Source organism: Engraulis encrasicolus, chromosome 2 (genome assembly GCF_034702125.1).
Source record: "Engraulis encrasicolus isolate BLACKSEA-1 chromosome 2, IST_EnEncr_1.0, whole genome shotgun sequence".
Lineage (NCBI taxonomy): Eukaryota > Metazoa > Chordata > Actinopteri > Clupeiformes > Engraulidae > Engraulis > Engraulis encrasicolus.
In genome coordinates, this window is record NC_085858.1 from 35,343,517 (window position 1) to 35,365,464 (window position 21,948).

The 21,948-nt window shown below is 44.4% G+C and overlaps 2 protein-coding genes across 3 annotated transcripts in view; both read right to left on the reverse strand.

The window, feature by feature from the left end:
* lmx1al (LIM homeobox transcription factor 1, alpha-like) overlaps positions 1-5,449 on the reverse strand; it is a 26,989-nt gene extending 21,540 nt beyond the window's left edge. The window contains exons 1-3 of one of the 2 annotated variants that reach the window (XM_063215138.1): positions 5,343-5,449; positions 2,405-2,490; positions 1,773-1,956 (exon numbers count right to left, since the gene is read on the reverse strand). In XM_063215138.1, the coding sequence (XP_063071208.1) occupies positions 1,773-1,956; positions 2,405-2,490; positions 5,343-5,386 (314 nt within the window). In that variant the 5' untranslated portion in view covers positions 5,387-5,449. Of the gene's footprint in view, positions 1-1,772; positions 1,957-2,395; positions 2,491-5,342 lie in introns of both variants that reach the window. The other variant, XM_063215145.1, reaches the window with a different exon arrangement.
* A 2,251-nt stretch (positions 5,450-7,700) lies between these two features.
* gmip (GEM interacting protein) overlaps positions 7,701-21,948 on the reverse strand; it is a 43,533-nt gene continuing 29,285 nt past the window's right edge. Inside the window, exons 11-21 of the mRNA XM_063187636.1 lie at positions 21,195-21,385; positions 20,384-20,484; positions 20,158-20,220; positions 19,949-20,044; positions 18,637-18,800; positions 17,803-17,979; positions 14,255-14,392; positions 12,455-12,657; positions 11,753-12,122; positions 9,738-9,840; positions 7,701-8,565 (exon numbers count right to left, since the gene is read on the reverse strand). Coding sequence (XP_063043706.1) covers positions 7,802-8,565; positions 9,738-9,840; positions 11,753-12,122; positions 12,455-12,657; positions 14,255-14,392; positions 17,803-17,979; positions 18,637-18,800; positions 19,949-20,044; positions 20,158-20,220; positions 20,384-20,484; positions 21,195-21,385 — 2,370 coding nt within the window. The 3' untranslated portion in view covers positions 7,701-7,801. The remainder of the gene's footprint in view (positions 8,566-9,737; positions 9,841-11,752; positions 12,123-12,454; positions 12,658-14,254; positions 14,393-17,802; positions 17,980-18,636; positions 18,801-19,948; positions 20,045-20,157; positions 20,221-20,383; positions 20,485-21,194; positions 21,386-21,948) is intronic.

The window sequence follows — 21,948 nt, forward strand, 5'->3', positions numbered from 1 at the left end:
ATGCAGCACATTGGCTACTTTTTTATCTCAAAATACGTTTTATGTAAACTTATTCTTCTTAATGTGTTTTTTGTACATTTATTTTCCTTTTTGTCTATGTGTTTGTCTGTGTCTGTAACTATATGTATGCTGCCATTTTGACCAGGACTCCCTGGCAGAAGAGACTGTAGTCTCAATGGGACAATCCTGGCTAAATAAAGGATAAATGAAAAAAAAAAACTGTCATTTCAATAAAATAACGTCATGAAATGTATTTATTAAACTCATTTGTGATCACTTATTAAACGTTTATGATTTAGAGTAGGGGGTATAGCCTCTTTTGCGCAGATGGGCCTGTCGGCAAGTCCGTTCCTTCATTGCTGAAAAGACTCAACTACATCATAACAACATTGCCACGACATCACTGAGATACCTGAGTAACCGATTAAGATTTGGTCATACCAATTTTGGTGACCGTAACGTTATAACATGGGCTCTGTGCAAAGGGGTTAATATATCTTGTGGGCTGCAGCTTGAAACATGCTTGGAATTTTGTGGGCTAGTCGAGGGAGTGTGGAGTGTGCACTGCATCATTGATCAAGGAATCTTTTACCACAGAACACACACATGACAGAATTGCAATATCAAGACAGAAGAAAACGACCAGAAGGAAAAAAAAGAGCATACTGTACTTTCAAGGACAATTCTTTCAGAAATATCTCACTACTAGTGTATGGAATTCTCTTGTATCTTCTTTCTCTCCTCTTTCCTCCCTCCCTCCCTTCATCTTTATGCGGCCTCTAGTCTGTCCATCCTGTTCTCCCATCACCCCTTTATCCCTCTGTACTCCTCCTCCAGATGTTGGCAGCCGAGGGGAGTCTCTGTCTGTTCCCCTGGACGCCGTCTGACACTTTCCACAACAACGATAACAGGCTGCAGCCTGCAGCGCAGAGTGTACTGTAGCCCAGCCATCTCACCTCAGCCATCTCCCACTGCGCTGACCACTCGGTGCATCGCACCCTCACATTGCCTCCTATACCTTCTTCTTCTTTGACCCATAGCCACTCGGTCATAGAGACACGTACACACACGTACACACACACAAACATACACACACATACACAAATTCAGAGAAAGAGAGAGCGATTACGTATGTCTGTGTGCATGTGCCTGTGCATCTGTTTGTGCGTGCGTGTGCGTGTGTATATGTATGTGTATGTGTATGTGCGTGTGTATGTGTGTGTGTATGTGCACGTGTATGTGTACCTGTGTGTGTGTGTGTGTGCGCACACGTGTGCGTGCGTGAGAGAGAGAGAGACAGAGGGAGAGAGCGAGCGCGCGCGCGCGAGAGAGAGAGAGAGAGAGAGAGAGAGAGAGAGAGAGAGAGAGAGAGAGAGAGAGAGAGAGAGAGAGAGAGAGTGGGACACACTCACCCATGGACCATCTCATAGCCTCTCCACCCCCCCCCCCCTCTAATCACACTCCGGGTTTCCCCTTGTGTGATAACTATGAAGGCCAAGCTTGAAGCTTCATTCCTTATGTTCAGTCATTATCGCTGTATGTACTGTATGTGCAGTGCAAAACAGTGTGGGCCTAACTGGCACCTTAGTGTATCATTCTACTAACTGAGACAGAGAGTATTTTAGCGCAGGAAAATTGCATAGGCTAACATATAATTAAAAGTGGAGTGAATATGGTAGGCCTACACGAAGATGAAGATTTCAGAAGCTTTAAGTTGCAAAAATCTGACCCATTGATTGCACAGTGCAATGGGAAATACCCTTTAAACTTACTTCTCATAGTCGTGCTTGCAGTAGAGGAGTCGATCTCGGGAATAGCAGGTGCCAGTGAGCGTGCAGAGGCACACGGCGCACTTCACGCACGTCTCGTGCCAGGACCGGTCGTTCACCCGTAGGAGAAAGCGGTCGGCGATTGGCGACTCGCAGCCTGCGCACACCTCACCCCCTCCTACGTGCTCTAATAAAGGGGGAAACATCAGATAAATGCGGGCACAGGGCCACACAGCGTGATCATTCCTTTTTTAGTGCTATTTTCTTGAACTTCCGGGGTCACACGTAATTTTCGATATTGGATCAATTGAATTGACGTCGCACACTCGGTTATTAAGATTTCACTGATGGTTTTACGAAATACTCAGGACACGTATCCTCAATTCCTACATTTTAAGCCAAGGCAAATAACTTCTTCATGTTGTCATGCATTCTTGAAGTGCAAATGTCTGGCCTACAAGGGAATTTGACCTCAAGAAAATAAAATGATCTCACTGGTCCCTCAAGGGGCATCTCAGTTAAATGTCTGGCCTTTTGACATTGACGGGCAAATGATGGGTTTGTGATCTGGAGAAACATAAAATATTGTATCGCCCGAAATAAGCGGAGGGCAGTCAAAATGTTACCCGTCTCACCGAAGGGGGTAGCAGTGGGTCCTTGCTGAAGACATGATTGACTATCCTCAGTTTTCATAGTCTCTCTCCTTCCCCCGGAGTGTTCGCTGTATAACAGGGGGAAAAAACACAACCCATAAAGCAGAGGAATAGGCCTATAGGCTATAGCTACTGGCATGCGTTATTTTCGTTCAGTACGCACCAGGAGTCCTATCAAATGTGTCTTAAGCAAAAATATATGGTAACACTTTAGGATAACTACCTATTCACAGCTTTATAAACACTTTATTAACATTTAATAATATCTGACATTTTCTGGAATACAATAATTAGACCTATGCATGGAAGGAGCACTTCGAAAAAGGACATTTTTTTTGTTTGTTTTTTTGTTTTTTGTTTTTTTAAAAGGAAATAGGCTAGTTGAATTTTTAATAGTTGCTTTGTTAATTCGCACAATACAACTCAGCAGCACCCAACTTATCAACCGAAAATGGTGTATAAGGGTTCGACAACTTACAACGTGCAAGCAATGGTCATGGCGATAACATTAAAAGCTCCAGTCCAGGCCAATTTGAGTAGGCCTATTTATAGGCATTTACAAGAAAGCCATACTGGTAGAAGATGGACCTCACATGTGGATCCACCATGAAAAGTTATAGGTGTGTGTGTGTGTGTGTGTGTGTGTGTGTGTGTGTGTGTGTGTGTGTGTGTGTGTGTGTGTGTGTGTGTGTGTGTGTGTGTGTGTGTGTGTGTGTGTGTGTGTGTGTGCCTGCGCGTCCGCTTATGCTCATTAGCTTGACCTAAAGGTACTTGGGTTAAACTCGTCCCATGGGTTGTCTTTCACAGTGATGGCTGAAGCCAAAACCAATAATGCGGTCACATAACAAGCTGATCGCTTGTGTCTGATTAGTGATGGTATGTCCATTAAATACCCCCTCAACGACGGTCTTTAAAGACATATGCCTACCTATGATTCTCTAGCCCTATCTCACATCAATCAGCAGTCATGAACTTGGCCATAGGCTACATTTCACTATATTTGTTTGATTGTATGAAATAAAATAATTTCTGATTTTTAAATCAAATATTGATAGGCTAAGTCTCTTTGGATGAAACTGTCATGTAATGTAATAATGTAGGCCTAACGAATGTTGGGGTTTAGCGCAACCTTTCCCCCCAAAATTAATGTGGGTAAAAAAAACCCTTGATATTACAGAATAGATTGAAAATATATGTCTGCATTATATTGTCTTTCAACATGTTTGAACCAAAATAAATTAAGCAATTGGGTATGTTGATGGGTATGGGTAGCCTATGTTTTTCTTCTCAGCGCTATATGCTGATCTAACCTAGATTGGTTATGTTTTACATTAACCAATGGACAGCCGTGCAATAGTAGGGAAGGTGATAGGCCTACAGTATAGTCGAAAATATGAAAAAGTCCATATTGTGCAATATTTAACGCGCGCGCGCAAAGAGAAACACAAGGGCTCCTCACACAATCTGTGACAGTTTATTCTTTAACAGTCTGCTGTTATAAAGGATATTGAAATCATCGTGATTACACTATTTAGGGATGCATAATCATATATTTGAAAAGAAAATTGTCAATCAGACCCTCCGGCGTTTTGGTTTTAATTTGGAGAGAGCTTCGGGCAGACTGAGGCGCAGATTGCAGCAGCTTTATTCTTATTAATATCAGGAAATAATATTGTAAATAAAAACACGCCGAATCATCGTCAATGCATCATAGGCCTACTGCGTTTCACCTAAAATCTACCTAATTAACCAAAATGAATTTGCATAATATCAACAACCATAAAGAGACATTAATGTAGGCTGTGAGGCCATGCCCATACATGTGGATCAGTTGCAAGAAATGGTTTTGTTTAAAAATGTTTTTTAAAAAGAATGGAATTATGCCTGGGGTGATCAGAAACATAATTCGAATTAAAACAAATCGTTTTGGTAATTTCCCCCTTTTACGCGCATATTGTGCGTAAATCACTTCACTCACTTTTGAGGGATAAGACTTAAAATAGCGTCACGTAGGCCTAACAGTCAACAAAATGATCCACGTAAAAGCCATGGTGTGAAATTCCTGTAATTTTGATGTAATGTTTGAGTAAACGTTTGGTAAATGGGCTTACGACGGTGGGCTACTCCCGCAGCCAAGTCAGGTTCAGAAGAGTGCGCCCCCAACTTTAACAATTAAGCCAATACACCCCGGGAAATATCACATAAGGTCATTGGCTTAGATAATATATCACAGTAAATTCGCAATAATAAATACAAACATATGCTATAGTTAACAATTTTCTTCATTTGATTGATGTAGGCCCACACAAAATTAAATCTTTCCCAATTAATTTGGAAATTTCCCAATCATTTATAGGTCACAATACTTAATGAGCAGTGGGGAAAATAGGTTGTATATTATAGCATAAAACTTTGTGGATAGTCCCCTAGATGTATAGATTTATGCACACTGGGGTGCATTACAAAAAACATAGCTGAGCAATCTGAATAAAATAATTTAGCCTATGCCAAATAGCTTATATTTAAATCCATTTGTTGATTCCCCTCAATGGAGATGGGGGTGCTCCTTAAATTATTGTGACATAAGGTGAACAAAATAATAACATGTTTGTGCCTTATTCAGAATCAGAGACCACCAAAACAATGCTGCCAAATGACATGATGACAAAACAGCAAGGCGCCTCATGGAGCGAAGAGTCGGGCTTTTCAAACACTTTGTGATATTTTTGTGGCTAAATAATTTTAAGTAAAGCTACACAGTATGTGTGAAGTAACACTAATTGAGATTCAATAGCCTAAATGCATATACAAACAACTCACATAAGAGATGTTTTTGTCATTGTTCAGGCTACCCTCAAGCCACCGTGCAATCTTACAATACATCAACAACCTGTCGACGTGCTCAAGATTCCGAGCTTACCTTGAGGTGAAACACACTCCACCGGAGATTTCCGTTGGAAGCATCAAAAACCTTTAGAAAACAAACGGAAGTCTATATACCAGCAAGTGAGGCTCGGGTGATACTCCAAGATGTAGGCTACGCGGTGTCAATTAGTCAATGGCAGAAAATGACTTGTATCTCCTGTGTGTGTTGTAGTGGTTCCAGCCCTTGTGCGCTCAGTTCAGCGCGCATGGAAGTGAGGGGGAGGAGGAGGATGAGACGGAGAGTCTTTGGGAGGGGGGACAAAGCAGTGCACATTGGGGAGGTGGATACGGTGTGACTGCTCGAGCTAAGCAGACTATGTTGTTTGTATATGTTGAAACGCACGCCTTTGTAGAGTATAGCATCTCAATGTGTGTGTTTTTTATCTTGTGCGTGTGTCTATGAATCTGTTTGTAAGAGGAGGGATTTTAGGACTTTTCACAGAATTTCACAAAAAGGCAAACCTGTGTGTGTGTGTGTGTGTGTGTGTGTGTGTGTGTGTGTGTGTGTGTGTGTGTGTGTGTGTGTGTGTGTGTGTGTGTGTGTGCGCGCGCGCATGTGTGTGTGTGTGTGTGTGTGTGTGTGTGCGTGCGTGCGTGTGTGTGCGCGCGTGCATATGTGTGTGTGCGTGTGTGGGGGGGGGGGGGGTGGGGTGGGTCAACAAATGTTGCTTAATTGCTAAATTGAATACAAGGAGCCTGTGAGAGATGTTCTGCCATAACAGCACTCAAGACGTTCACAAACTAAAACAATGGTGTTGGGGATAGCTTTCATTTGGCTAATTAAAAATAACGCTCTATAGAGAACCATGTACAATGTACATGTAGCCACCTTTCTCTAGGCTATTAGCCTGCCCTGACCAACACATGTGTTTGAATGGGTCTCGGGATGATCATGACTAGAGATGATCATGCTATTGTGTCCAGATATGTCACCCTGACGATTACCCTGACACATCACTACTGCCCTCTTGTGGAAAGAAAATTGCCATTGAGGGAAGTAGCAGATGCCATCACTGGATCAGTACTAAAGCTCCTTGAGCCAACCAACAGGAGCATCTGTTAGAAGTTAAAACACTTACTTGATATGGGTATATGCTGGGTGGCATGTTTTAAGAATAGTAATTTCCTGTGCATGGGTGTCTGCGTAGTAGTCAATGTAGATGGATGGATTCAAGTAGCCTACATTGATTCATTACAACTACTGTATAACGGGATGTCTAGCAATAATCATTAAACAATATTGGACATTTTGAAGGAATGGATTGTACATTTTAACATTTCAAATACACCATACAAAATACTGCAAATGGACATTTTGTCTCTGGATACATTCAGAATCTAAGGGTATTTTCACACCTAGTTCCCTTTAAGTAAACTGAACTCAGTCCTCTTTAAGTGGGAGAAAAAGTGAACCGACAGCAAAAGGACTCTGTTCTGTTTTTGTTCATATTGTGAGTGTATTACAATAAGAACCGGCTGCTCTCTCTGGTCCTGTTAGGCTTTTATGGTGTGTCATTCGTCTTTTTGATCACACCCGGTCCTCTGGAGCCCTCCTTCAGTGATTACACCTAGTCACAAGTGTAACTTGTCAGAACTCATAAGCGAAGCGTACTGAGACCACGTCAAAAAAAGGTCTCAGTACGGTTCACTTCCGAGGGGTCTGGGTACGCTTTCACATACTGTATGCACTGAAAATGCTGAGTTCACTTAAATGGCTGAAAGGGACCAGGTGTGAAAATCCTATCAGTCTCATGAAGGATTACATGAAGGAAAAGAGCATGTCAATCTTACAACAGTCAACAGGCAAATTCTCGCTCGATTGTATTGGCTGCTGGAATACTTATGTCAATGTTTATAAGAGGACCACAGATTTGTAGTAAATAATAATAAATATGGTACTTTGCTCTGTTTGTAATAAAACCAACTGAGTCTCTTCCAAAGTTCCTTATTGCCACAAATCCTTGGCTGGTAAGTTCCATGGTTCGAACATTGTTCCAGTGCATAACAGTACATGTTAGGGTGTAAGAATTCATAAACAAAGACACATGGTAAGTGTTGGGAGACAAGAAATCCTACTCAAAAGCAGACATCAATGTGTTGAAATAGAGGGCAAAAGCGGTATCGCAGTACGTCGGTTACATGCAATATGTTGTATATGTTGGGAAGGTTTGTCTTTTATCAGTGTAGCAAAAGCAGTCTTGTGCAGGGCTGGAGTGGGGGAGAAATAGGGCCCGGGCACTTTTGGCTTAAAAGGCCCCACCCTTAAAATTACCGGCGCAGAACTGACACTGACTCGCCGGTGGGCCCCGCACCCTTGTGGGCCCCTATTTTCAGATCTGCTTAAAAATTTTTTTTTTTTTTACATTTCTGAAAATAGGGGTCCACGAGGGTGATGGGCCCACCGGGAAATGCCCGCTATGCCAAGTGGCCAGTCCAGCCGTGGTATTGTGTCCGTCAGACAAAATGCTGCTCCCCTTTGCCCAGGCTGGAGCGCCTCAGCTTCAGCCCTGACAGGAGCTTCTGTGCAGTCCGTTCGTTCCCAGACAGTTTCCTCATCGACTGGCTGAGCCCTTTGCCCTCCCCCGACCCAACAGCCCTGTTATTGGATTGGTTGATGTTCAGCTTAGCCAATTGGTGGTCCTTCCCACTATCAGCCGGCCCCACCCTTTCACAGTGGGCATTCTCCCGGTTGGCTGAGGCAGCGGCGGCCGCCGCCAGGGCCGCTACCGTGTTGTCCAATCGCACGTCGAGCCTGGTGGAGGCCGACAGGCGGCCCTGCAGCGACTGCCCGGTTCTCCCCCTCGGCCGCGCGATCTCCGTAGCACTCTCCCTCCGGCCCTGGCTGTGTGGCGCATGTGTCTGGGCCTGCTGGAGCTGTGTTTGGGTCTGGGTCTGGGTCTGGAGCTGGATCTGGGTCTGGGTCTGGGTCTGGGTGTGTGACGGGCGTCCCCTCAGGGGCTCAGGGGAGGAGCTGCGGCTGCTGTCGGGTGTCTCTGATCGGGTGGGTGCCGCGGCCTCTGTGGCCCCCCCAGTGGAGGAGCGAGAGCTAGAGGTGCGGGCCCGGGGGGCTGGGGTGGGGTGCCTGTGGTATCTGGTGGGCTGCCTGCTGAGGGTGGAGCGGAGCTGGAGCTGGGGCTGGGGCTGGGACGCAGCGGTCTGGGAGGGGCCAGCCCCCCCTGTGGCTGCGGACGCTGTCTGCTGTCTCACAGCCAGGACTGCTGGAAGAGGGTTGGGAGGGAGAGGGTTCAATTTGAACATAAACATTTCCAATAAGAAAAATTAAATTTGAATAAGATGATATAAAATGCATGAGATGCATGTTGCAGCATATGAAGCTTGTGACAAGAACTGTCGACACATGAGAGAAGATTTTTTTAATTAGCGTATAAGAAAAAAGACAATAGTTTGATAGCACAATTCATAAAAAGGGTTTAGATTTGTTTTTTGCTTGGGTGCTCTTTTGATAAGTCAATGTTTCTATTCACTTTCTATTCACCTTTCACCTTTCATCCAATCACCTTTTATTGTCTTCAAATTTATATTTTAATAGTTTTAATTCACAAATCTTGTTAAAATATTTAATTGTAGGCTTGGACTTAATCTGTATGGTAAAATACCATTTGTTCAAAATAATTAGTATAATTCTACTAACTCAAAACCGTACAGGGTAAAAAAAAATGCAGTGTTAATTCAAGACTTACTCAGAGAATACCCAGAAGATGTTACCGTAAATCGATTCTTTAAGTGTTTTTTACTGTGTAAATTTTCATTATATATAGGCTACTGTAGCTGTGTTACAGTATGAAAGCCGAAAGAAAGAAATAAGGTGAAATTATGTGAAATTACAGTTATGTGTGCTGTATCTTTATGGATATTCGTACTGCCCTACAAAGGCAAAGTGCAGTAACTACATATTTTACCAAAATTGAGTTAAGACTAAAAAATGTTTTTTTCTTGTGACAAAAACTTATGGTCCAAAAGTGTCCATTTTTAGAGATTTTGCATTGTCAAATTTGCAGTAACTACAATATCCAACCTAATATCAATACTATGAAGGTATCTTTTCTCAGTTACAATCGTAGTTACTCCATTTTGTCTTTGTAGGGCAGCATAGAGATGTATACAAAGAGGAAGTAGAAGTGCTGTTACGGATGTAATTATAACGCTAAGTGAATATTCGTTCACATAACCTTCACCACGAATGCTGGCGTGCAATGAGAGGGTGACAGTCGGCAGCAGCTGGTAGTAAAGGCAGGCACACGCAGCGCAGCAGCAAAGCGACAAGCAAGCCAAGCCGAGTGGTCCAGAATTGGATTGTACTACATCTATTACCTTCTCTCTCGTGGAGACAGTCCTGTCTTGTGTCACAGCCCCGCCTCCTCCTGCCTACCTGCTCTCTCATTGGGCCTCGGGCTGAGCTGATCCACCGCTTCATTGGACGAGGACTTGTCAGAAATGTAACCCTCGCTCGAATCTCTCTTGATCGCACGGGTCTGTTAGAATGACACAGATCAGGGGGGCTTGAGGTGTGTGGGCGCATGGATATAGTATTAGGAGGTGGGAGGTGGGAGGTGGGAGCTGGGAAGTGGGAGCAGATCATACCCTTTTGAATGGGGTGGTGGGGGCAAGTACCGCCAGGGTTGTTCCTTTACTAGTGACATGTATTAATGACCCCCTTCCAGTCATGTTGGGACAGTATACTGTACCCCAAAATATTAGGCCAATTAGCTAATTCTGACAACGGCTGGATGTGTGGATGTGTAAACTCTATAACATGTCAAAGGGGCTAGGACTGTATGACTGGGGTTTTCAGGTCACTTATGCCTCTTTCCACTGCCGGTTTTCTGGTAGGCCAACAGCTCGACACAGCGCGCCTCGGCTGCAACTTTTTGCTTTTCGAATAGGCACAGCACAGCTCAATCGTGAAGCAAAAAGTGGCGGCCGAGTCGCGTTGTGTCAAGCTGTAGGCCTACCAGAAAACTGGCAGTGGAAAAGAGGCAATAGCAACTAGTCACATTTGTGAAATATCAGGCGAACACATATCCTATTGAGGGAAGAAGGGATAACTACTTATCATGTTGTGTTCACAAAGACTTTGATTGTGAGTTTTGCTGTTAAAGTTGCAGCAAGTCAAAGAAGGTTATTTCTTTGGACATACAAATACATTTGTTTGCCCATAAATGCATCCATAGAAGGGATAGGCATAATGGTGCATTCTTTTGAAACTCGGTTGTCGGAAACCCAGACCTCCGCCTCGGGAAAGTGCAAAAGAACGGGTACTCAACTCGGGGTTCCGAAACTCAAACTCAGAGCACTTCAGTGTTCTCCGAGTTCGTTTAACATTAGTGTTATCAAACATTTGTATCGTCCCCTGCATTTGCAATAGAACGCATTTACAACGGTTGTTGGGAGAACAACCTTGCGTCCACCGACAGCCGAGTTTGAAAAGAATGAGCCATCAGCACGACCTACTCAGAGTCTGAGAGGTGGATGTGGACACGTGTCTGGTCCTGATGCAGGGCACCGGTTGCAGCGCAGTGATGCAGAAGCACAGCAGGTAAATGCACTTATCCTCATAGCCATAAACACAGGTGGATAACCCCAGCCAGGTTAAAATAAACTCCTGCCATTCATATATATGTATGCGTTAACCAGTGTATTAAAGCAATTAAGTCTATTAAAGAAATTAAGTCCATTAAAGTCTATTCAATGTTCATCTCTTGGCCAACAAGGCTCCAAGGCTTTCAGGGACAGAAAAGAAGAATAGACAGAAAAGAAGAAATGTGCAGCACAAGAAAAGCAAAGCAGTGTGCAAAACCTTCCAAGAACTGTTAATCTTCACCTCGTATTATGTTTTGAGTAAATTATCAACCGAGGAGTACACAAGATAAAAAAGGAACGGTCACAAAATGTACAAAACAGAAAGAAAAAATTTATAATTAAATGCTGGAAAAAAAAATGGATCATAGCTCGATAGTTTGCTGGTTCATTCACAGCACAGGATTATGTCTGCAAAAGAAGGGGTTTTAATGCAACTACCCATAGAGGAAGTAACTCTGATTTTGTGACTCTGCCCATTCTAATCAATGGACCCCTCATTACTTTGGCATTGCCTGAACATGCTAAAAACATCCTTCATTCAGACAGTAAAAGTCCTGCCGCACATTTGCTTCAGCCAACTTAATGAGTAAGCAGATTCTTAATGACACCACTCTAAGGCAGATGAGCATAATTAAGGAAATGTTGCAGGCAGAAAGAATATCAGAACTTTTAATTACCTAAATGTGTGTGTGTGTGTGTGTGCGTGTGTGTGTGCGCGCGCGTGTGCGTGTGTGTGTATGTGTGTGCGTGTGTGCGCGCGTGTGTGTGTGCGCGTGCATGTGCGTGCGCGTGCATGCTTATTACCTCCAGAGAGCGTGGGCGCTCGCGGGACGTGGCGTCGTCCCTCTGTGGGGTGCTGGAGTCAAGGGGGGTGGGACAGGTCTTGGTGGGTGTCTCAGGGAGGGGTGCAGTGGGTACGGGGGGCGGAGGGGTGCTACACCGCCTTGTAGTCCCCCCTACCCACACCCCCCCTACCCCTACCCCTTCCTCAGGTGTCCCAAACACCTGGGCCCAGTGGGAGATGAGGAACTCCACCAGCAGCGCCTGGTAGCTGGTCTCCAGCAGCGCCAGCATTGACACGTCCCCCGACACCAGGGGGCGCAAGAGCGTGGGCCCGAAAACGATACCCAGGTTGCCAGCCGACATCTTGTTCTCTTCGTAGTACTCTGACACCCTGTGAGGTAGGGGGGGACAGGAGAGACAACGTGCGTGAGGAGCCTACAATTTATTTTGAAGGGGAAACCTGTTATGTATGGATGTATACTGTACATTTGCACAAAATGTTTCCGTGCACGCATATCCTTTTCATTTCAGTTTCATTTCACTCTAAAACAAGTACGTCAGGTGCCACAGCTAGAGGAAACCCTTCACAAAAACCAGGAAGTTAAGGAGCCAATCAGAAGAGCGGTGAAACCATGATGTCATCTACATGGGTCCATCTACGGTTCAGCGATTTCACACTGTACCTGGTCAAGACCGAACAGCAGGGATTGGTTAACAACGTACCTGTACAGGTGAGACATGACGTGGCGCAGCGTGTTGTAGTTGCTCGGCGGGAGCCTCTCCAGCAGGTCTTTGAGGGTGTTGAGGATGTCCTCCACCATGCCGGGGCTCTCGGCCGCGTGGTTCTTCTCACTCAGGTGCTGGATGTCTTTGCCCGCCGCGATGAAGTTGTTGTAGAGGTCGAAGGTCATCAAGGGCTCGGGCAGCTGACAAACACGAGGAACAACAATTAATCACTATACTGAATAGAATGCCTTTTATCATCAGTATTCAAATGTACAATTTACACTATATATAGCCTGGTCCTGACCAGCCCATAATACTACCATTTAATTTCGTATTCATGATCTGGAGGTTGTTTGATCTGATGCAATTGCAGGAAGAGGGAAGTTTGCACTCAGTTCTGGTTTGAAATGATTCGACAGCTCTCACCCAATCGTAGACAGTTTCTCAACAACAAGATAGCGCAGGCGTTTATGCAATCGTCACAAGCGCCATGCCCCTTTCGCCCCCACCAACCTGTCTCTTTGCTTATTGGCTGTTTTCTGGAGAGGGTTGGCCGGCCATATCCTGCCGGCCATCATCGCTCCACAGAAAACAGTACCCAGACTAAGTACAGAGCCAATCTTTTGGCGCAAGTACGTAGGATGGCACACGAGGCTACACTAGTATATACATATTCACAATGACATTGAAAGCACTCACTTCAGACTGACAAACAAGAGGAACTGTTGGAACACTCAAGGCCTCTGCTAACATTGACGATAACTCTGGAATCATTCTTAGGTGACTAACTTAAATACATTTTGAAATTATTTATTATCTTACCAAACTAAATTAGGTCTTCGACAACATTCAATTTTAGTTCACACAGCTGCTGTCCTTTCGCTGAAAACCCCCTGATTTAGTAGCTAGGTAGGTGATGAAATGAGTGACGTATTTTCAAATATTTCAGCAGAAGGGTGTCATCATGACACTGATAAGGTCCATGCATGCGGTTTTGACACACTTTGACACTTGACCTAGTGACAGATCAGTATCAAGCATTTCACCAAAAGAGTGTCCTCACACTGATGAAGAAAGTTCCCATGCATACGAGTGTGATTCTGACACACTTTGAAACTTGTACTACTGACTACTGGCAGAATTCCGATGATTCAGGCAATCTAGAGTAATTAGAGCAGTGATTCTCAAACTTTTTCCATTATTCCCCCCTTCAGAGGATCTGAATGCCTCCGAGCCCCCCAGATCAGATGTTACACGCCCCCCCCCGAGATGCCTCCGTGCCACCTCCAGGGGGGCTTACGCCCCACTTTGAGAAACACTGCATTAGAGTCAGTCCAGTGTCACATGTATGACCCATAATATATGACCTGGTTTTACCTGTCCAATTCAAGCAAGTGATCATTCAACCAGGCAATCCCCTGGATTGAAAGGAAAGGGTTTACTGAGCGCTCTCGTTCTCCAACTCTGCAGACTCCAAACTGTATGTGCTCTTGAAGTGAGAAGACTACAGTCCTTTCATTTAGAGCGTGGTGGGGTGGCACTAGGGTGGAGTTGCCTGAAGTCGGCCCTAGTGCCACCATGCCTACCCTGATTGAATTGGATATTTCAAAACAGGTCGTTTCGAATACGTGGCACTGGATTGTAACTACTGAATCTAAGTTGCCAATCACTACGGACACGCATTAGCATTAGTACAGAGGAGATGTATGGAAGTATTATAGGCCCAAGCATGTACCGTAACGTAAGTACCGTACCGTTTGGCACCTGTACTGCTGACATGACATCCTGTTACTGTACCTCTTTGAAGAAGTGCTTGAGGACGGAGGAGATGTCGTGGGGCGAGAGGTCAGACAGTTCCACGTTGTCCTTCTGGATCTCAAAGGCCTGGCACAGCTTGAGGATGCGGGGTTTGGAGCCACTGATGCGGTACACACCCTGACAAGAAGAAAACAGAAGAAAGATCAACTGTCAGTAACACTTTGGGGTCAATTTCAGCTGTATTTTCAAATCTATTTTCAAGTACTAGTGAAAGTAGCACCTCATTAAAAATGATAGACAAGTGTCTGTTCCCAATCACGTACAAGGATTTAAAAAAAAACAAAAAAAAACGTCTTTGCAGAGAGAGAGAGAGAGATGGGGATGGCTTGGGAAATGACCCAGGCCAGATTCGAACCGGGGTCCCCATGGTCAGTGTTGCCCATATATGTTTACATGCTGCATGACAGCACCCCATCGTCAGGCAGTTTTATCAGGAGAATGAATTCAATAGATTGTCGATAGATTGTCAGTAGATTGTTACTAGATGCCCCCGGCACTGAATTACAATTGCTGCTACTAAGGGCATAATATGTAGAATTCTTGGCTACCCATGATATGCTCCATATCATAGAGTATCAGCCAAGTCCAAGAACAGGAACCCAGCTATAACCATTATTTTTTGTAATTATATTCTTCATTATATTCTATCCATATTCCAACATTTCCGTCTGACAGTAGACCCTTCGAAAACCCCTGAACTGCTCCACACCATAGTATCTGACCAGGTCAGATACAGTAAGTTTTGATTTATTAAAACTAACTTTATATGATATTTCAATGATTTTTATTGACATTTAAACACATAGGATTATGCATCAGCAGGATCACAAAAGCACAGTAACATGGAGTTCATCCAGTAACAATTAACCATTCAAGCTGATCCACAAAGGTGGGATAACTGTCATCCTTTTGAAAAACAAACACTCTCTCTCTACCACTCTCGCGCACGCACACACACAGGCAAACCCACACAGGCAAACCCACACAGGCAAACCCACACAGGCAAACACACACACACACACACACACACACACACACACACACACACACACACACACACACACACACACACACACACACACACACACACACACACACACACACACACACACACACACACACACACACAAAGGCAAACAAACACACACACACACACTCCTAGAAACACATATTTGCACAAAAAAAAGATAAATAATATAATAATAATAATAAAATAAAACAATAATAATAAAAATAAAGAAAGTTAAGGGGTAGGGGTGGGGCTTGGGGTGGGGATTCAGTCAGGCTTCAGCTTAATCCATCAGGGGTGCGTTCCCGCAATGTTAGCTTTGAACTACAGACGTACTTTGTAGTTATCTACTTACTTCAAGGCGAAATCCGTGCATTTCTCGAAACCTTACTATTCCCACAGTAAGCCAAAAGTAGTGCGGCTGCTTTCCTGAGTCCACACCGCTACTTACTTTCTTGGCATTGCAGTGCGTGACCAAAGAAGCAACAAGAGATATGCATGATTGCTGAGTCATGATTCAGCTGTTTCCTCCTAAATTCAGTGCGTGAAGTAGAAAGCAATAATGTACAACCACCACCAGCACATTTGATTGGATGTCACGACACCGTGACTCCGCTGTTTCCTCCACAACACACCTTGTAATTTCTTTGTGAAAAAACACGGCCGTGGCATTACAATCTGACACCATCCGCACCAATAATGCAGTATTATCTGCATGCCGATTGGATTTCGTTTCATTCCGAGGTGTAATTTGTAAAATATTTGGACAATAAAGTTGTGGTTACTCCCAGAAAATCGTCTGTTAAAGTGTCATATGCCTGAGAAATTTTCGCGCAGATTTCATTCCATAGCTTAGTGGTATTCACGCTTGCATCCCAATGGGAAAACAGAAGCCACACCGGTTCGAATCCACATGGTTACAGTGCCACAATTTTGGAAATATCTGGCAGAAATAGATAATTTATGTTGTGCATTACCAACACACACGTGCAGCCAAGGGAAAATGTGTTACACTGTAGGGTCCAAAACACGATTTCACGAGTTGTTGTCAACATGCTGCACACTAGTTTCGAACCTGCGTGGCTCGCGTCTTCCCATTGATAGGCAAGCGTAAATACCCCTAGGCTATGAAATGAAATTCGCGCCAAAAAAATTTAAATAGTTGACACGTAATCCAGCGCATTTCCGGGAGAAACCAATACTTTCTTATCTAAATATTTCACAAATTACACATCGAAATGAGACGCAATTCAATCGGCATACAGCTATAACTATATTATTAGTGTGGGATTCATCAGATTCCAAGGATATGACGGTTTTTTTTCACGAACAAATGACATGACGTGAATTTGTGTTCTGAACACTCTCACAGCTGTATCATCACTTTGTGTGCATGTCGATTGATTTTCATCGCTTTTGCACCACAGGATTAAAAGATATTGACACATTTGTGGTCAAATATGTACTACAAGTTTAGCTAATGGGTGGAGTCACGCTCTGAAGTAGACTAGCGCTGTGTGTTACTTGGGGTGGCTGAGGTGATGTCTGGACTCAATGGATCTACTCCAGCTGTACTTCAACTTCACTGTCCAGATACGGATAGGAGGCACCTCACTTTCAAAGTCACCACTACTTCAGACTGCACATTACTCCAAGCAGTAGTTACTTTGTGTGCTAACGTTCGAGACACAAGAGTTAGCAACTTTTATAGTATTTACTATGCAACATTGCTAACAAACTAGCTACTTCGCACTTTGAGAATCGCACCCCAGATTTGCCGAGGGGATGGTGCTAAAGTGCTTAAGAAATGGCTGCCAAACCTTTTTATACTTCTTGGTGGAGCCTCTGATTCTGAACCTAAGTTCCTCTAGTTTGAGATGCATCATCACTTCCTTGACCCACTGGCTATGTGAAGGTGGAGACCTGTCTTTCCACTTAAGCAGAATGAGACGACGGGCTAGGAGGAGTGCAAAAGCTATAGCCTGTGAGTGTCTGTTAGAGATGGAGAATTCTTCTGGCACCACACCAAAGATGGCAGTCAGTGGATTAAGTGTTATTTTTTGACCACACATACTGGAAATCGAATCAAATATTGAGGACCAAAAGGGGGCAATAGACGGGCACGTAAAAAAAACATATGGGTCAGAGTAGCAGGGGCACTGAAACACCGTTGACAAGTAGGGTCTGTATCTGGAAATATTTTGGCAAGTTTGTTTCTACAGAAATGAAGGCGATGGAGGACTTTAAACTGGAGTAATCCATGTCTTATACAGAGTGAGGACTTATGCACTCTGTCTACAGCTGCCTGCCACTCAGTGTCTGTGATATCTATTTGTAACTCACTGTCCCAGGCCTCCCTGACATGGCTGAGAGAGGGGCTGGAAATACTTTGTATGATGTTACACAGTTTGGAGACGCACCCAGGCCGAGACGGGTCCAGAGAGATGCAGACATTTACAGGGCTGTCAGGTGGGGATGAATTAAATACATTTCACAGTGAGCCTGCTGTATACGGTACCTGCACCGTGAGGGCCCTGTTCTCGATCTCGGCTGTGCAGGCACGCACGATGTAAGGCACCTCCTCATGGGTCTCCCGTAGCAACAGCGACAGGTCCGTCCCAAACAGGAAGCCTTTCCTCTGCTCACACTCCAGCTGACACACCTCCAGACACTTACGGTGCATCACAAGACCACACTGAAGAGGGGGGGGGGGGGGGAGCGGGTGGGCGGGGGGGTTGGAGAGAGAGAGAGAGATTAGAGGGATGAGGAGGGGACAAGGGACAGAGAGAGAGAGAGAGAAAGAGATACAGAGACAGAGACAGAGAGACAGAGAGGCAGAGACACGTGGATGAGAGAGGGACCGCGGCCGAAGAAAGAGGGAACTTTCACTAAATAATGCAATTTAAAAGGTGTACTACGTGTACTGTGTAGGATGGTGGTCAGAGTATTGCAACTATGCTGCACATTGTCAAGTTCGATCTTTTCGTCAATATTTACTAAGTAACAAACTAAACTAATATTTACTAGTATGACCAAAGTACAGTAAGTTTTGCAGCTACAAATGTCTGGAAATGTCACATTTCTGGAAAAACACACATTTCCGGAAAATCAAAATGGCAGGCAATGGAGAAGATCCCGATTTTCATGTATGAAAAGTGAAATTTTCCCTGTCACAATGAATACTTAGAATTTGATAGGGTTGTGGTGAAGTATTTGTGAAAAAGGCGACATTTGTGAATGGGCTGCATGAATTCAGGAAATAAACTACGGTGCTAAAAATATTACACAGTGCACCTTTAAAATGATCCCACTTCACATAGACACTTTTTTCACAGTGTTCATGATTACTCACCTCTGTACATTCAACTCCATTGACCAGCACGTAGTTCTCGCACTGTTTGCATTTGATCATCTTGCTCTTGGTCTTCTTGAGCCGGTGAGTCAGGGCGGCGCGTGACGTCCGCACCTTGCTCATCGTCATCGACCCGTTGCTCTCCGACAGACTATCATTGCCCTCTGCAAAGGGAAGGAATACATACTAGTTTACATAGTTGCAGGGCTGGACTGGCCATCTGGCATAGCAGGCATTTCCCAGTGGGCCCTCCACCCTTTTTTTAAAACTTCTCTGAAAATAAGGGCCCACGAGGGTGCGGGGCCCACTGGTGAATCAGTTCTGCGCCGCTAATTATGAGGGGCCAAAAGTGCCCGGGCCCTATTTCTTTCCCGGTCCAGCCCTGCCTAGTTGTCATGTTTGGTGCAGGGCCGCTGACAGCTTTGGCTGGGCCCAGGGCAAAGTCATCTGAGAGCCCCCAACCCCCCCCCACCCATACAGCAAAGTAATGATGAGGCCCCTGTTCTGGGCCCATCCTCTGCCTGGCCCTGGGAGAACTGGTGAGGGGTGCAGAGGGAGCTGCCCTTTTGTTTGATCGTTGATCATTACATTACATTACATTGCACTTGGCTGACGCTTTCATTTATTCCAAGCGACGTACAGTTATTATTTGTCAGGGTATAGGTTACAGACCCTGGAGCAATGTGGGGTTAGGTGCCTTGCTCAAGGGCACTTCAGCCATGGATGGAGATGTAGGGAGAGGTCAGGGGGGGATTCGAACCTGCACTCCCTAGATTGAGAGACCAACTCTCTAACCACTAGGCCATGGCTGCCCGATCATTGATAATTGGCCAAGGAGATTTGTGTGTAGGGTTGCCAACCGTCCCTTGAAATTTGAAATTGTCCCATGTTTAGAAACAAAAGTGCTGAGTACCATTGAGTTGAAATGGGAAGTAATTTGTCCAATATTACAGTAAGAATCATAACTAGTATACAGGAATCAGATGGGATTCGCCCTAGAGTTGGTTAAATGCAGGAAATTGCATTTAAAAGAGAAAATGTAAGTGTGTGTGTGTGTGTGTGTGTGTGTGTGTGTGTGTGTGTGTGTGTGTGTGTGTGTGTGTGTGTGTGTGTGTGTGTGTGTGCGCGTGTGTGTGTGTGTGTGTGTGTGTGTGTGTGTGTGTGTGTGTGTGTGTGTGTGTGTGTGTGTGTGTGTGTGTGTGTGTGTGTGTGTGTGTGAAAGAGAGAGAGAGAGAGAGAGAGAGAGAGAGAGAGAGAGAGAGAGAGAGAGAGAGAGAGAGAGAGAGAGCATTAGTGAGAGAGGAGGCCTTACCGCCTTCGTAGACAGTTCCCATCTCCCGCTCATCTAGATCATCTGATGACATAGTCCCAGAGGAACCCACTTTTGGAACCCTCCGGTTCCCATGGGCTGTGGATACAAAAAATACATTATTTGTTTCATAACAGTAATAAAAATGAGACTATTAACTATACACAGGGGAGCATAATTTTGTCAGGACCTGAGAGCTTTGTTTGCCTTACCAGGACTAGGGAGCGACTCAAGACTTCCTCCCATGCTCTCACTATCACTGTTGTTTGGACGACCTGCACAATAGGGAACAAAGATCAAGACCGAGTAGAGTATACCTATCTGTCTGCTTGCACTGTTTGCACCAAATCTCGTTAAATTACGAACTCAATACAGATTGGTTGATTTAATTTGATTGCGATTACAATGTCCAAGTATAGTATATATTTTTAGACTTACGTCCATCGCCACTGTGCCGTTTAACATCGTCAGGAATGGCATAGGCATCTTGGAGGGCACTGAGAGGGTTGCTCGTTTTACGGCGTCCACTAGAGGGCGACCTAGAAGAGGAAAAAGACATGGTTCCTGAACTGAGCAACTACTTCCCCAAGGCCTTTCACATCACCAGCTCACGCCTTGTTTGTGGGTGGATAGATACACTTCTCATGAGTGAGATCATGATGTGTAGGCAGAACTTCATTTTGCAGAAGTATGCAGCAGTGTACGCCCACACTGGAGGTAGTTTTATTTTTATAGTCAAAGGTTTTTTTTTTTAAATGCCACCAGCTTTTAGCTTTGTGTTTGTGCCTATCAGGTACAATGCATGAGCATGTTTTGCTTTTAGATACACTATAGTAATTCCTCAATTGCATTGCATGATAGGACCCTTTCATTTTAGGATTTTATGAATGTGTGTGTATGTGTGTGTGTGTGTGTGTGTGTGTGTGTGTGTGTGTGTGTGTGTGTGTGTGTGTGTGTGTGTGTGTGTGTGTGTGTGTGTGTGTGTGTGTGTGTGTGTGTGTGTGTGTGTGTGTGTGTGTGTGTGTGTGTGTGTGTGTGTGTGTGTGAAGTAGCCTTAACCTGCCATTGGTTTTAACAACAACAAGTACACCAAATATGAAGACATCTCAACTCTGTGTCAAAAAGATCAGAGAACAGAAACTTCTCAAGTTCCTTATTGCTATATATGTTTTTGGTCTTTCTGTGACATTAACACGTCTAGGTAACGCCCTAGACACATCAGACTTTGTTTGCTGGTTGCTGTTGTCACCTTTTGCTCTGGGGGACGTACTCCTGGAAGTTGAAGGTCTGTAGGGGTTGCTGCTGCCGCTTGCTGCCGAAGATGTATCGCAGGTAGGGCTCCCCGGGTTCGTAGGGCCGGCAGGTGGTCTCCAGGTTTTGGTAGGCCGGGCCCACTGGCTCGATTTGCTGCCTCTGGAAGAACAGCATGTTCACTGTGACCTGGGGGAGACAATCCATCAAATCAATCAATCAAAACAATTTATATAACACATTATCATACTTAAATGGCATTCAATGTGCTTAAGAGTAGAGAAAAGAGAAGTAAAAAACTATATTGTGTTACAGAAAGTGTGTAATTACAGTTTTTCTCGATTGCCTCCACACAAGTTCTGGTACTTCACACACAATTCTCGGAACATCTCACCCATTTCCCAACTCCCTTAACCAATGTCACTGAACACTAAGCACAATTCCTTCTTTACACTCACATTTCAGTTTTAAAACACACTCTTTTCAAACCACTACACACAATTCTCTGGATTACACACAATTTTCATGAAGAAAATCCCTGGTTGTCGCATTGAACACACTGCCATTCAAAATACTAAAATCAACTGCCATACTATGTTCACTTCCTCATCACATGGGCAAACTCTCTTCATACCGATTTACAATCAGAAATCATCACCCCATAAGGACACACATTGCATGTCATATTGATGAAAAATGAGTGGATGCAAGGAGAAAACACATTTGTTTAGTTTTTGAACTCAAAAATATGT